This window comes from Odontesthes bonariensis, chromosome 7, assembly GCF_027942865.1.
Source record: "Odontesthes bonariensis isolate fOdoBon6 chromosome 7, fOdoBon6.hap1, whole genome shotgun sequence".
Classification (NCBI taxonomy): domain Eukaryota; kingdom Metazoa; phylum Chordata; class Actinopteri; order Atheriniformes; family Atherinopsidae; genus Odontesthes; species Odontesthes bonariensis.
The window spans coordinates 19,810,739-19,826,464 of record NC_134512.1 but is presented as its reverse complement, the minus strand read 5'-3'; the positions used below and the strand labels follow the sequence as shown (position 1 = coordinate 19,826,464).

Here is a 15,726-nt window from a genome sequence, read left to right as displayed (position 1 = left end):
TATATGGTATGGACAGTTTTAAAGAAAAAGCACACACACACTTATGTGTGGACAACAAACATGTCCGTAATCAAGCACCCAGAACAATGTTTGCAACATTTTGCACTTTAATATTTTCTCCAAAACAGACAACTAATTTTCCCCACATTTTTACACTAATAGGAAATAAAACACCTTTGATAGCATAAAGAAAAGATATGTAGAAAAGTATTAAAAGTTTTTGGATGTCTCATTTGAATGTAAGTAGCTGCTTCTGTTACTTCAAACGCAAAGTTGAGATGTTCATGAACTACGAGCAGAACGAAAACAGGGTAAGCCCTGGCGAGCAGATTAGCCTAATGATCACTGCCGCAGCTGAAAGACAACTTTGACAGAGCGAGCGAGAGAAAGCCCATGTTTTATCCATTCATCCTGTGTCATCATGGGTTTGTAAACTGGAGGCAAAAGCAATTCAAGACACATGATACAAACAACCACCTGATCCTTTATCGTACAATCTGCAAGTAAACTTGGAGCAAAACAAAATAATTTAAAGTTTTAAAGTCCTCAAATGAATCCTATGCTTTTCTGGAAGACACAGCTCTGCCAAGGTATGTAAGTACGCTACATTGCAAGGTACATAGCAAAGAAATGCATCATGGATGTTTGGCTAATTAATATGCTTGAGACCAAACCTACTCTAATGACTCACACAGTACTGCCAAAAATGAGATTTCTCATGACATTTATTCAAATAAACAATACAGTTTATAATTTGCTAGGATAAAATAATAAGTTGGAACACATAAGAAGCATTTGGGAAAGAATTCCCCAAAGATCTGAAACTAGGGCAAAGGATGTATTTTAATGATGGCTGACACTTTGGAGTCATCTTTCTTACTTGCATCAGTGCCTGTAATAATCATGTACCCTCCAGTCAATCTAAGGAAGACTGCCACACTGCAGAGACATGAATGAGCATTTACAAGCAGAGAGTTTGAGAACCAGAGCAACCACCAGACAGAACAATGCAAAACCTGGAGGGGCACTGACATTTCAATGTTCAAACCTCAACCCAATGTACGAAAAACACTCTTTTATGCCAATGCATAACAGCATTACAAAACACCCCAACAACCTTTAAAAGTTTGCCCTATATTCCTCATCTCCTTGAGGATCACAAAAGTCCATCTGTGCAGCCTGTTTTAAAGCAATGCTCAGTCTCACTGCACGGCAAGACGTCTCATCAATGAGGCGCGGCCACTATCAGCCTCATGCTGCCCAAATATTCCCTGCAAGAGTGATGCAAATGCCTGACCCTCTTCCATGGGGGTAGAGCCAAATTAGCGGCGCCACAGATGTGCTGTCAGTACATTCTATTACCCTCATTTAATCCCCAAGGTGCAAGCTGAGTTTTTAAAGAGGGCTTCCTCAAGCCATGTCAGACGAAAAAAAAAAAAGAAAAAGAAAAGAGAGTGAATGTCACTCAGTTTGGCTCTTGCAAATAATATATGTTAAACACCTCTAAAAAAAACTAAGAGGGTTCGGCAAAAAGTTAGCATAGAGGGACACGTGGCCGGTACGTTCTACCTCACCTCTGACTCGGAGAACTCCCTTCTGCTCTTGTTTTACTACCCTGACCGTGAGTCTCTTATCTGATCGCTTGACAACTAGCAGAAATTCTTCAAGTCTGCATTTGGAGTTACTGATAAGGTGTAACTTGTGCACTGATCTGAAGAGACCAAGTATGATAGGAAGAAAGTCTTATTGCCAACACTTCCAAACTCTCACAGTATATGGAAGGACTTGACACACTCAACCTACGTAGCAAAAGTACACCTTTTTTTTAATATTGGTAAAGAATAAATATCTCAAAATTATGCAAACACGTGCCACTCTTGCTCTTTAACTTCCATGCATATGGACTATTTACAAATTGAAAAATACAGACTTGCTGTTTTGTTCGTTTTATGTTTTTCTTCCCCCTCCTGAAATGTCTTTGCCCCTTTGCCATCAGTCCATCCATATTCAGCCACTCAGACAAGGATCTCACCATGTATTGCAGACATGGCCAGGACAATTAAAGCTGTGTTGAAAACATTTTCACACTAATGGAAAAACAAAAGTCAAAATCAAAACAGAAAAGATTCACAAGCAAAAAACTGAAAAAAAAAAAAAAAAAAAAAAAGATATTTTAGGGGAGGATTACAATACAGGCCAAAAGGATGTAATTGTTTAAGATGGATTTTCCTGCTTTCTCGAGACTCCACTCTGTTGCTAACAATACTGTAGTACACTGGTTTCTTTTTTTTTATTACTCTACATTTTATTTAAATATATTTTACTTTGAAGATTTCTGTTAAACAAATCCAGAAAAAAAAAAAATGATGCAAAAGTGGTTGGTTTGCCAAAGGAGAGGCGGCAGAAGGCCCGTGCTGCCCTGTTAAATTGCATCAGCGCTCTAGTTTGTCAAGATACTCAATAGTCAGTTGCATTGGGACGTGTCCTCAATCCTCAATGTACTCCCACAGGTCCTTCTCATAGCCTTCATGCACGTGCTGTAGCAGCACTCTTCGCCTGCTCTCACAGTATCTATAGACACAAAACATTCTTTTAAGAGCCCAGGAAAGCACAAATGTTACTACAGCAGGCAGCGATATAATTCTTACACTGACCTGTACTTATCTTGCACTTTCTGCTTGATATCCTGCAAGGAATCCTGGGAGATGTCCCGCTCTAGGTAGCCAGATAGCACCTCAGTGGCATTTTCCAGGTCTGCCTGGTTGTTCTAGTGAACACACATTTGATAAGCAAAGTCATTAATATCCCAGCATTGATTAAATGACAGACATCTCACCCGCCTATGATAATGTTCCCTAAACTCTTGAACATCTTCCCGAGGCCGATAATAATCCTAATTTGATCTTGGACCTCAGAACTAGTTCAGCTATCACTGAGAAAAGATGTGTGGACGATTGTGGGAGAATGTAATCTAAAAAAAAAATAATTACAATTGGTAATTCCTCACCTGATGGTCGTCGCAGTTAGCTTTTTATCAACACTCAAATGGTATTTATAAGAATAAAAATAGCAACAGGCTTTATGTCAAGCGCCAACATATTTATTAAGACATTTAAGCAAACAACTGGAATTTTATTGTACCTCAAAAATAATGGACTGGTTGTTCTTCTTGAGGTAGAAGGCAAAGACGTAAGTGAACATGAGAGTGGAGCGGCACTGGCACAGCACATCCACAGCCTTCTTCAGGAACTGCACCTCAATCCAGGACATGTTGTGCTGCTGCATCTCCTCCATCTTCTGTTTAACCTGAGCATAGAGCTTGTGCTCAAAGCGCAGACTCTGCATGTGGTTCATGTAGCGGTTGCAGTAGAACAGGTACCTCTGCAAGGCTGCCCTGGAGCGCTATACACACAGGATGAAAACTGGCTTTAACGCAGATGCACACACACAAATCTACTGTTACTAAGCAGTTTTCCCACACATATACTGAAGCCCTGAAACTTTCTGGATATGTTCTGGAGGGACAGTGTTTGAGAACATTTTCATTTGTTTCTGACCTCTCGTGAAAACTGAGGAAGATTGCAGAGTGAGGCAATGTGTGAATGCAGTAGTTAATCTAATTTATGGTGAGCAAAGTGTATATACAGGGAGGATTTGCTGCTTTATATCCTTTGTGTTCACATTGATGTTGCTTTACAGTTGTTTGATAGTAATTGAGACATGTCCAAATACATGTGGTATTTTTTTTACCCCGATACCTCTCCCTCACACTGCCAGCAAGAAGAGTGCGTCTCTGGCACAGAATCTCCTGCTCTGAAGTTCATGTGTGAGCAGTGACCGCAGAACAAGCCTGGAACAGTCCACACAATTACAAGAAAATTTCTGGTGTTCATGTGTAAAAATGCCTCCAGCCTGTAAATCTTTAAGCATTGCGAGTATCATCAGCTCAAATGTATTCTGGGCACATTCGGGAAACACACCATCCTTCAGTTGTCAACAATCAATGATGTTTGTCTTTGTTACAGGGTAAAACATGTCCATACAACAATACTTTGATCAGCTGGAATAGACTCATTATGGGTTTGATGATTGCCTACCAAGAATACCACCTGGAGCAAAACAAATGAAAATATTTTGCCATGATGAGGTATACTTGACCAAAGAGACGTAGATGTAGAAAATAAATGTTTCTCTTACTACCTCCTGAGCATCTCTGGCTGCCTTGGCATCATCCTCATTGTAGCGATTACAGTTGTACCTGAAACATTTAAAACAGCAACAGTGTTTCCAGATCATTGAAACGTATTGCTGATCAATTTTTGTGACAAGGCTACATAATCAACAGCAGGGTTAAACTGTCCACATCTACCACCAGTCTAAATATTGTGTGTGAGTCCAGTGCACCTGTGATGCCACAGCTCCATCCACAACAACACGTCCTGTTCCCACAGTACCTCAGTAATTCTAAAGACTTGAACATACTTCTACAGCTTCTCTGTGTTGGGGGGGATTCACACACGCACACCTACATGTCATATCTTTTTGTTGTCACTTGGGGAAATATGTGGAACACTGCTTTAAGGTGTGTCAGGGCTATAGCTTTGCTCTGATGTGGGAAAAAGTTATCAAAGTGGATAAAGATTTGCTTTGACTGAGTAAAACTAGATCTTAAAATTAATGTACTATTTACCCGTGCTTCTTTGCTCTTTATTATTTCTGGCACTTTATCTTTCACCCCCAGCTCAAACTAATTTCCAAACAATCAACATTTGACCCGAGTATACCATCATCTCTGAAGGCAATGCTCCCATTACCTTATGGAGGACTGCAAATCAGCCTGTGCGTTGGAAATAATACCCCAAATCCTTTACTCTGCCAAACTTCTGTTTGGACGACGACCACTATCAGCTGAACCAATGACTGCTCTGTGGCCACTTGTTGTGTTGTTCTCATTTAGCTTTTATTCTAAAGTGTGGCTTATGTTCTCCACAAGAAAATGATTCTTTAAGCTTGAAACCAGACTCATTAACCAAGCTTTGGTTTTTAAAAGGCTTATGTAGTGCACATTTTGCTTTATGATACATCAAGATGCCTTCTCATCTTTTAGTTATTTAAAAGAAGCACATTAGTAATTCTTATTTAATTCTCAAATATGCTTTATAAACACCTTGCGACTGGTGATCAGTATCAGCCGATACTGCTCCCAGCATTCAGTAATTAGCCTTATACATCCTGACTGGAGCCCCCTTAACATAAAAAAAAGCCCTAATAAGTGTGATGTGGCTGTGTACAACTTACTGGCAGTGGATGGGAGCAGGTGGAGGGGAACAGTTGAAAATATCCCTTTTCCATAAGTTTGGTGTTTAACAGCTGCTTATTACTTATGGCATATCCATTGTACGTTCAATAATGGGCAAAGCTGTTGCCAACGCTAGGAAAACACTGCTTCTCACTTCACTTAAGAGCCACGGCTACCGTGCTTGCCAATTAAGTACCTTAATGCTGTTCAGACTTGTGTCGCTTCAAAATGATTGCTCAAATTTCATTAAATTCTTCCAAGTAAGATTGCTGTAATAACTTTTGGCAGACAAGCACCAGGCTGCTCATTCAGATGTGGGACGAACACATTTACTTGTTGATAAATTGTTGGAAAGCAGAGCATGTATGAAAGGGCCTTATCTAAATGCCTGTATATTGCCACCACTGAGCTTAATATGGGGTATTTAATTACCGAGTTAGTCAAACCACGTATGCCAAACAAGTAAGGTTTTGTCATAAGAAAGAAACAAATAGGGGAGAATAAATATAGGATAAGGAAGGAGGGAGAAAACATCACTGGGGAGGCTTTGATCACATTGATTTTATAGTCGTTTTCATTTACATAGTTTTTGGCTCTAGAATCTGCGTGATGCATGATAATCACTCCTTAACAGAAGGTCCACAGAAAGCTTTGTCAGCATAGTGTGGTGCGGATAAAAAAGAGAAATGTATCATAAAACATTTCAGTAGACACTGGGACGTCAACCCAAAACACAGTATTTCTTACCAGGCTGAGCCATGAGGTTCCCACGGTCCCAGACAGACCCAACAGAATTCAGCTTTGCAGTTCTGGTTCCGACAAACCATGTGGTTGCAGCCACCGTCTTTCTCAATGGTCACATGGCATTTTGGACACTCCTATGAGGGAAAGGAGAAGAGTCCCTCTTTAAACCAAAGTTTCTTACATACACACAAAAAAAGAATGAAATTTGCTAAACAATTAAATAAGAATCTCTATAAAAAATAAAAACAAATAGAAATGGCTGCAGACAGCAATGGAGGAAAGTTGAGTGGGGCCTGCCAAAATGTCAACGAGGTGGGCGTTTGAACAGGTTTACAGTCGTCACAACAGCAGTTAAATGTGACATTAATTGGAAATGGTTTTAGGTATTAGTGCACAGCTAGATATTATTTTAATAAACAAAATATTAAATCAAAATTTCTCCATGGTCACATTACTCCTCTGCTAATACAAAATTTGACAATAAGGAAACATACTAATTGCATACCTTGGTATTCGCTGCAATCCAGTTTGAAGTTTCACTGTCATCATCGCATTTCTTAATCCATTTCCTCAGCCACTACAAAAGCATAAATAAGAGTAAGATAGCACACTTAATACCCAATGCTGTAAGAAAACCTTCATATTTCTGTAAAATAATACATTCAATTGAGCTTGGCATACCTTACACTTCACAGGATCGTGCCAGTTCTCTCCACAGTTGAAGCTGCAACAACACCCGCATCAACCCGAGTTCACTTTGTATAAACTTATAAGATGCATAAATGCACAAGAAAGTCTCTCACCAGAACTGACGGCCACACTTGCACCTCACTGGCTTGGCGTCTGGGTACTGGACCTTTACAACATGATGGCAGTCTGGTGCAGGACACCACTTTAATAGTCGATTGCACTTCAAGGAGTAATGAGAGACAGAATTTTAAGTCATAATTTAATGGACCCATAAGTACAAACAATGTCTCTTTTAACCTTTTAAAGGAGTCCACATAGTGTCACCTATAAACAACGTAAATCTATTTTACACTTCGTTTCAAAACACTTGAATAGAAAACAAAATTTCAGAGCTTACCTCTACAAAACTATTCGTTATTAAATGCTGGTACTTTAACTTCACTTTTGAATCTGTGATGAGGCGCCTATAGGAAAATTCAGATCAATTATTATTAGCCTTCATTATATGAAATGGGTAATTTGTCATTCTTATACAACATAAAAAGCATAAACAACAATTAGGTTCATACATATTCGGAATGAGGTACATTTTTGTTATTTCAGCTGTTTACCAAACCACTCAAGCTACTAATGCTTGGGGGCTTAAAGTGTTCTCATCTTTGGTTTGAACAGACGTAGCTGGATAGCTAATCTTTCATGGACAGATGTGGGCTGCTTCTATTTTATTTCTTCATCCATTAAGCAGATAAAAAGCAGAGAAGTTGAGACCAGATAAGACACTGGTGATAGCGCTTATAGGCCCGAGCTGAACGAAGTGAAACTGGTCATCCTTACGCTACAAAAACAAAAATTAAGAATAGAACAGAACAGAACCAAACATGCGTTAAGGATCACCACAGGGTTCTCTCACAAAAACACTTTAAACATCCAGCCATGTCAATAACTTTGTATGCTAATCAATATTCAAGTCTATCATAAAGAGAAGACTTTACAAAAGGAAGTGCAGAAGGTTCACCACAAGGTGCAAACTGTTTTTCATCCTCAACAGAAAGGTCAGATCAGATTTTGCCACATTGAGGGACATCTTAACAAGCCTAACTGGTTCTAGAAAAGTATTCATTTGGGAGATAAAACTCAGATAAACGTTTACCAGAATGATGAGAAAAAACGGACAAAAACAAACAAAGAGAATAAAAAACCCTCAATGTAAACCAAACAGATTTAGTAAAACTTGTGGAAGTAGTGTGATGAGTTTTAGTTAAAAAGTTAAAAAGAAGAATATGTAAGATCTGGCAAATCAGTCACTTGATCTAAATCTGAGTGAGCTCACACGTTGCCTGCTGAGGATAAAACAAAAATCAGAAAGTCCCACAAACAAACAACAACTAAAGAGAGCTGCATAAAGGCCTGTTACAGCTTCCAAATAATGATATTCTTTTGTTTTCACAGAGGTTCAAGACATCAGGCAGTTACTGCCACCATAGGATTTGGAGAAAGTACTTCATATCTGTTATGAATTGTCCAATTACAATTGATCACCTGCAACAATGCATTGTACATAAAAATGGACGCAATTCCTAAATGTTTTGTATGCATTTGTTCAACCTTACAGGACAAAATCCCAAATTATGCATTAAATTGCATTCATATTACGTCATTTCTAAACTACAGGGGAGTCACTGTAAAAACATCTCTAGACTTAACTGTGAGGGGGACGATACTATTATAATAATATCAGAATGAAAAATCTGTCACTGCACACTGTTATATAATAATAATATAAGTCTGATACTGGCCAATTATTAACACCATGAAACAAATAAATGAACAAATACTCACATGACTGTGTTGTCATCAACCAAAATGTCACAACTATGAGCAGGACAAGAAATGGTCTGAGAAGACAACACAGGAGACAAATCATTAGTCAGCAATGAAAAGACTGAATATGCTTTCAGACGGTAAGTGGTTCCCATTGCTACCTGTACTGATTGTGGCTGGCAGCAGTGGCACGAAGAGGGGGTGCTGCTGTTCTCGTGAACAGAGCTCATAATGATTAAACATTTTCTTACAATTTACCTTCACGGCGTGCTGTGCGACCATGGGAGTTTATGTGTAAACAGTTTTCTGTACGATACACTTCTTTACCAGCAAAATGCAAGATTAATGAAAAGAAATGGTAGTAAATCAAGATCACTTTCAAATAAATAAATAAATCAACTCTAGTCTGGAGATGTTAAAGCAGCTACGTCCCACCAATTTAAATTGGAGAACACCAATGCGAACACTTGCTGTCTGAAAGCAGCATGACGCTGATGAGTGACTTGTATTCCAAAGAAATCTTAGTTGGTACCTGTCCCATTCCTTCTTCTATGATTTTGGTGGTCAAGTAATCTCCCCAGCATTGCATGCAAAACTTGTGTCCACACTCCAGGCCTGTAAAGTACTACAAGAAGGACACAATAAGTTTGATGTGAAGACAAACAAGACATCAAACTATAAACATTTGCACTAAATCACAGTCCAGAGAATTCAAATTCTCTGACAATACTATAGTTGGAAAAAAAACTTTGATACAACCACCTAAATCATACTAAAGAATTTTTATTACTTAAGTTAAAACAAGCCTTAAAACTCCACTGTGATGTTAGCCTATGGTACCAAACAATTTTAAACAAAACCGCCACAATTACAGCACAATGTTGCTGTAACTATGCAACTTACTGAGTTGGGGAAATTCAGATAGCAAATCTGACATGGCATGTCCTGTGCAGATGATCTGGTGTTGATTGGAGGACGAGTCCGAGGCTTCTTACTTGGATTGATGACATGACACTCAGAAAAAAGCTTGTCCAGATTACCATCAAAATATCTAAATCGATTGAAACAAACAAAAGATGTCTCAGTGTTAAGAGAGCATGTTGTCAATACCCTTCCCAGGAACTTATATTGCCATCTTTTAATTGGCGCTTGTTTTCTTAAAAGAATCAGATTCAGAGATTCTTACCTTTCCATAAGCTTTTCTTTGTCCCAGTTGAAGTGGCTGAGAAGGATGCGAGTAATTGTTGCAGGATTCTAGAAGAACAAATAGTGGTTGGTCATATTTCAAGCTCAATTTTACATTTGATTACCATTAAGACCATGTTTAATTAAAATACAGATATGGCTTAAAGCTGCGGTCTGCAACTTTTTTTTAGTCATATTAGCTTGAACTGTCATGGGATTCTGGAAGTAGAATATTAAATAGGCTGTTTAGGAAAAATAACGAAATCTGTAGCTCCCTCTGAAGCCTGTAATCATGCTTGCAAAAACCGAGCGCTCCCGGCTGTTTTTAACCAATCAAGTTAGGGTGGAGGAATCCTACCTGTCAATCACAGCTTGTGCACACGCTGCTGAGCGTGAGTCTGCCCCAGCTTGTGTGCGCTCACACTGGTGTGAACTCACGTGCACAACCTCGTCCACAGAGGGGGAGGGGTTTGGGGGGCGATTCGGAGCTTGGTAGAGGTTGGGGGAGGGACCTGAAAGTTGTATCAGTTCGAATTTTCCGACTTTAGACTCGCAATTTTGAAAACCTGCCGACTGCAGCTTTAAGCCATAAATCAGACCAGAAAGGTAAATTGTAGAGGACCATCGGCTATAATCTAATTTTACACAATTAGAAACAGCCATAACATTAAAATCACTGACAAGTAAAGTGAGCAACTGTTCTCATCTTGATCCAATTCAATGTTCTGCTGGGAAAACCTGCATCCTTGGACTCACATGGATTTAATATTGACAACCTAAACATCTCTGCAGACCAATCACCACCCCACAGCCAAATGGTACGGAAACACCACTCCCCTTGTGAGTGGCTTTCCGCAGAGGGGCAGCACAGAGCCTTGCAAAAACAGCTTAGGAAGGGCTAAAAAGCCCGTCAAAGAGTCTGAAGTGTTCCGCTGACTTCTAAACTCTCCAGATACCAATCTGATGGGATCACATAGCATCTGTAGCAAGCAAGTCCAAATCACAAAGACCCTACCCACAACCCACAGGGCTCAAAGAATCCTTTACTAAGATCTTGGTACAAGACACTCCAGGACACCTGCAGATGTTCTTTGACCACGCCTTCACTGGTTAGAGCTCTTTTGGCAGCATGAGAAGAACATGCTCTATATTAGGTCATAATATTATGGCTGATTGGTGTATTTTACAGTGTCTTCAAGATGGCTACCAGGTGAGCTAATATCTTTTGGATTTTCCACCTGAAAATTAAACAGTCTTAGGTCAGACTTCTTACACTAATCATTATTAATGAGAGAAGTAGTTTTCCATATCTAAACAGGCCAAAGTTTTGTACTCCTATATATATATTATTAATGAATAAATAGTGACCAAGATGTTTGCCATCATGACTTTTTTTTTTTATTTAAAAAAAAAAAAAAAAAAAATGCTCATGCGCTTCATCCTTCACAACAGCATTCACACTTGCAACAACAATGTAAAGTAATTTGTGTTATAGAGAACGTTTGTTTTGATAGTGAGAACTTAATCATACAGGCTAGATTTTTCCCATATGATATGAACCACAGATTACATATCTTCTTTACTACTCACTTCAAAAATGAGTTTTTTACCCTGTTGCACGCAGATTCAGGAAAACTACAAAAAAGAAAAAGCTGTAGGGAAGGCAAAGCTGACAAAATGCACAAATAAGTTGTAACAAACCCTAAACGACTAGAAGAATAAAGAGGCAAGAGCTCACAAGTCATATGTTGTGAGCAAATGTATTTAAACTAATATTCAAACACTTCCGACTTTTGTTATTGGTGCTCCAAAAGGAAATTTATTCATGCATTTCTTTATTTTTCAAATTTCCTGTCCGACTTCCTTCAAACCAAGATATTATGGTAATGATTCAACAAAGCACCAGTAAAGCGACTGGAGTTCAGGCTGAAGGTGACCAGAAGGATCTGAGTCTGCAGGTGTAGATGATTAGATTCCACCGGACATACACGTTCATAAGGAAACACACACGAAATGCGCAGCTACACCTATTCTGACTAAAGGAAGATGATGCAACAACAGTTCCAACACACCATGGTTCAGCACCACCGTTCAAAGAAAACTCTTGGGGTTGTTCACTGCTTGTACACAATTAGGCTAGATGAGGGAATTATCTCCATGTAACTGTTAATACAGAAGAGGCTTATTTCACTCTGGCTATTACATCTAGTCATAGCAATCACATGGCAACTCATCAAACCAGTGCACTTAAAACATGTGTTCAGAGACATGCTTAGAGATTTTGGTATGTTATGTTAAGAGAGGGTAATCATAATGAGTAAGCAAGGTACTTAACAACCTGATTTGCTTTAAAAGAAAGGAGAGCTTCCATCTTATCTACGGAAGCTCACATACTCAGAACTGGAATTATGTCAAGTAACCACTGGTTATTTTGAGCCATGATTGCTTCATATCTTGGTCATTGTATCAATTTCACTGTGAGTGTGTGTGTATTTGTACATAGTGTTCAAACATTAGTTACACAATGTCAGACAATGTTACATGAGTTTACAACAACTTGTTTAACCAAGAGTTCAATAACATTTCCTGATGAGCCTTAATTGGTCTAAAACAAGTAATGAAGATCGTGGAGCGTATAAAGAGCCACCTATCAAGCATCTGAAGGTCTCGTGTGTGATGAACACCAATATATCTCAGAGATGTCAGATCAGTTGTAGATGTTAAGTATCTGTCATTTGAATTTAGGTGAGGGACAAATGACTCCCCTCTGAAACAAGAGGGGAAGCTATGAAATAAAGTCACTTAAACTCATTTGAATACGTTTCTGTCAAACCTGTTGTGTGTGTAGGTGTATTTGTGTGTTAAGTTACTATATCTGGTTTATAAACAGCTTTTCTTTTCTGACATGGAAAAATATGTCCTGATAAACTAACCTTTAAAAAAATAAAAAAATTGTTGGCAAAAGGGGTCTTTATTGATAGTGGAGAGTAGAGAGAGTATATACCGTAATGAGGATGCACGGCCGGGTCACATGGGAGCGCTCACTCAACTTCTTGAGCTACCTGGCACCTCTTATAAAAGACCTTTATAGAACATTTCTGGCTAAGAAATGGAGCATTGGCCCTAGGAAGGTCTTTCCACAAAGGATGTTAGATCTTCAAAAAACTTTGTCGCAATGATGCACACAGTGAGGTTCAGCAGTTCCTGAAAACACGTTAATTTCAAGGACGGAGATGAAATAATGTCTCATTAACAAACAATTCAGTTTTCATCTGTGCAGAACAAGATGAAACGAAAGAAAGGAGTAGCCCAGAGGGAAACACTTTAATTTTACTGTCTAAACTTATTTCCAACTTGGTGTGCTGTACACATTTTGATTTCAATCTATTTTCTATCTCATAAAACGTGGCTTTTCCACAACTACATTTGTGAAGCTTTGAGCTGTTCCCAAAAAGCAAAAACAGGCTGCTGTGGATTAAAAGAGGAATACTTTGCCAATGTTGCCTAACAATAAATCAAAACGTGTCAGATCATAATAAATCATGTTGCAAGACATATCAAAGCTTCGAAACCATATGATCGCAATGGCAAATCCTATTTCCAGCAGTAAGTGATCACTCTCAAATGTCCTGAACAGAGCACCATGAACAAAATATATTTGTTCCCTGAGTAAAACCATATGTAAATAAATAAAACAGGATACACCTGGAGAAAAGGAATCGTGGCATTGGTTATAATACATCAACAATAATCTGCAAGTATGTTTGAAGTTCATTACCTACACCCCATTGAATTAATGCTTTCTACAACAGATGAGCAGTTAGTTCTGCCATTTGATGACAATAATGTTTAGTTTTTACACAGTATGTTTTAGAGAAGGGCCAAGTCAGTGTTATTCATATATTGTAGAGGCTGTGGTGAGCTGCTTCGAGTTATACTTGGTGTTCATAAATGGAGTGAAGAGAATATGAGGCAAACTTCTCGGTACGTTCGTGGATACAAACTTTACCCATCTTGTTTTGTGCCTTTAATAAAAAGTTATAAGGACACAATACTCGCATGTTTATCTGTTTGGTACATTGAGACCAATTGTACAGAGAAGCTGGTTGACACTCAAAAATAAAAGTTTTATAGAAACGTATTTGATTAGCATTCTCAAAAGTGTTTCCTTTTTATAGACAATTACTTACAAAATCACCCTAACTATTCAACTCCAAATTAAGTAACCAGACAAGTGTTAGTTGATTCTGTGGAAGGCAGAGCTTGAAATGCAGTTGATCCACATTATCTATTTTACCAACTCTATTCATTTAGCTTTTTTGATGTTAAATGATAGTATGATTTTTCAAAAGGTGCTACGCTTTTTCCCACGAAGCTAAATGGTGGTGGGTCCACCAAGACCACTTTCCATTTTATTCTGTGCCCAAGTGAACGTAAGCGAGAGGAAATGGAGGCCCTGCTGGAAGTTTAACAGTAGGCTAAAACGAATACCTCCGCGGTGATACGAAGATGTAAACCGTTGTAGAAGCTAAATTTATTATGTTTTTGCTATGATTGGTCCAACTTTATTGGATGCCAAAATAAAAAGCATGTTTAAATTAAGTAGCCTAACAAATGACTTGCTAACCAAGTCAATGGCCAAGCCTTCATTCCAACATTAGAATAATATTGAAAATAATTCAAATGTAACACATTTAGTGAAGTCCACTTTCAACAAATAGTTCGACGTACTTCAACTGTCATGTCGCTCGAGCTGACACTTTAGATTAACAGATTCTAGAACCTAATACGTTATGGTTTCCTGTATGGTGCTAGCCTAGCTAACGGTTTCAGATAGCAAAGTAGCAAGCTAACATTAGCTTAGCAAACGTTGCTGCCAACTTCTCAACGGGGATTAGACTACTTCCTGGAAGAAAACTCGTGGAAATTGCGGTCTTTCGTTGGATATTCAACGCTGACCGTAACCCTTTTCTAAACCCCTAAGCAGCAGAATAAGGCTATTATGAAAATAAACAACTTCTAAATCTTACGACTGTTGTAAAACAGCCATCTTTGAGCAAGTAAACTACTCCTACAAGGCTAGCAGTTAAGCTAACATTCATGGCCTGTTGTAGCTTCACAGAATTCTGAACCCCGGACTTTCCTGACGCTGGCACACCAAGATATCTACCTGGATGACCTCGTTGACCTCCCTGATACACTCCACCATATGCTGGAGGATCTGTTCGGCAGTCAAAACTTCGAAGCGGTAGTCCTCCTCTTCTTCTTCACCAGGACCGTGGCCACCTACACCAGTCTCACCGCCCTCGTCTCGCTCCCCACCGGCCACCACGGGATCGACCAACTCCACATCTCCGATCTCCAGGGTGTCGTCGGGCTCCTCTTCGCCGCTGTCCTCGCTACATTCGTCTTCGTCGTCGTATTCATAGTTATAACCCTCGTCTGAGTCCATTCCTAGGGTGGTTATCAGACACACTTAAAGGTCTAAAGTGTGAGATGTGGCTTGCGAAACAATACGAGAGCCAAAATTATCCGAGCCTGTTTTTCAGCTGCAGCGAAAATAACAACAAAACGTCGCCGCTGCTAAGCCAACAAAGAGATGCAGCGTCACCAACTGACGACGGCCTTACGTCAGTTAGACTGAGCAAGAAGATGGGGAAAAATATGGCAAAGTTTTGTTAATCGGAATGTTTCAAATCAGGTTAAAAGAATACACCAGAGCCATTATTTTATGTTTAATTTTAACTTGTTGTTGTCTCATAGTACTCATCTGTCATAAAACTAAGGCTAGGGAAAAAAAAAAAAACTGCACAGTTCTGGCATAGCCTGGTACAAGAGTTAAATCTTTCTCATCACTCGGTATTTATTACAATGTTCGTTCGTTAGTTAGTTAGTTAGTAAGACTAAATTAATATTTTCCTGATTATGAATACGAGTGAAGAAATGGTTAATTTAAACTTTTACTGAAAAAAGGTATCATCAATATT

At 38.9% G+C, this 15,726-nt stretch overlaps 1 protein-coding gene across 2 annotated transcripts; it reads right to left on the bottom strand.

Annotated features, from left to right (window-relative positions):
• Positions 1-707: 707 nt before the first annotated feature.
• Positions 708-15,358, bottom strand: arih1 (ariadne ubiquitin-conjugating enzyme E2 binding protein homolog 1 (Drosophila)). 2 transcript variants are annotated; one of them, XM_075469940.1, is made up of 14 exons: positions 14,910-15,358; positions 9,741-9,808; positions 9,458-9,605; positions 9,087-9,179; positions 8,573-8,628; positions 7,131-7,197; positions 6,847-6,953; positions 6,725-6,767; positions 6,549-6,620; positions 6,047-6,177; positions 4,198-4,258; positions 3,142-3,402; positions 2,655-2,767; positions 708-2,571 (listed from the first exon to the last, which is right to left on the bottom strand). In XM_075469940.1, the coding sequence occupies exons 1-14, from the start codon at positions 15,189-15,191 to the stop codon at positions 2,487-2,489; spliced, it is 1,587 nt and encodes a 528-aa protein (XP_075326055.1). In that variant the 5' UTR covers positions 15,192-15,358; the 3' UTR covers positions 708-2,486. The 2 variants fall into 2 exon arrangements, with proteins under 2 accessions (XP_075326055.1, XP_075326056.1); XM_075469941.1 differs by having other exon boundaries at positions 4,201-4,258.
• Between the last annotated feature and the right edge of the window lie 368 nt (positions 15,359-15,726).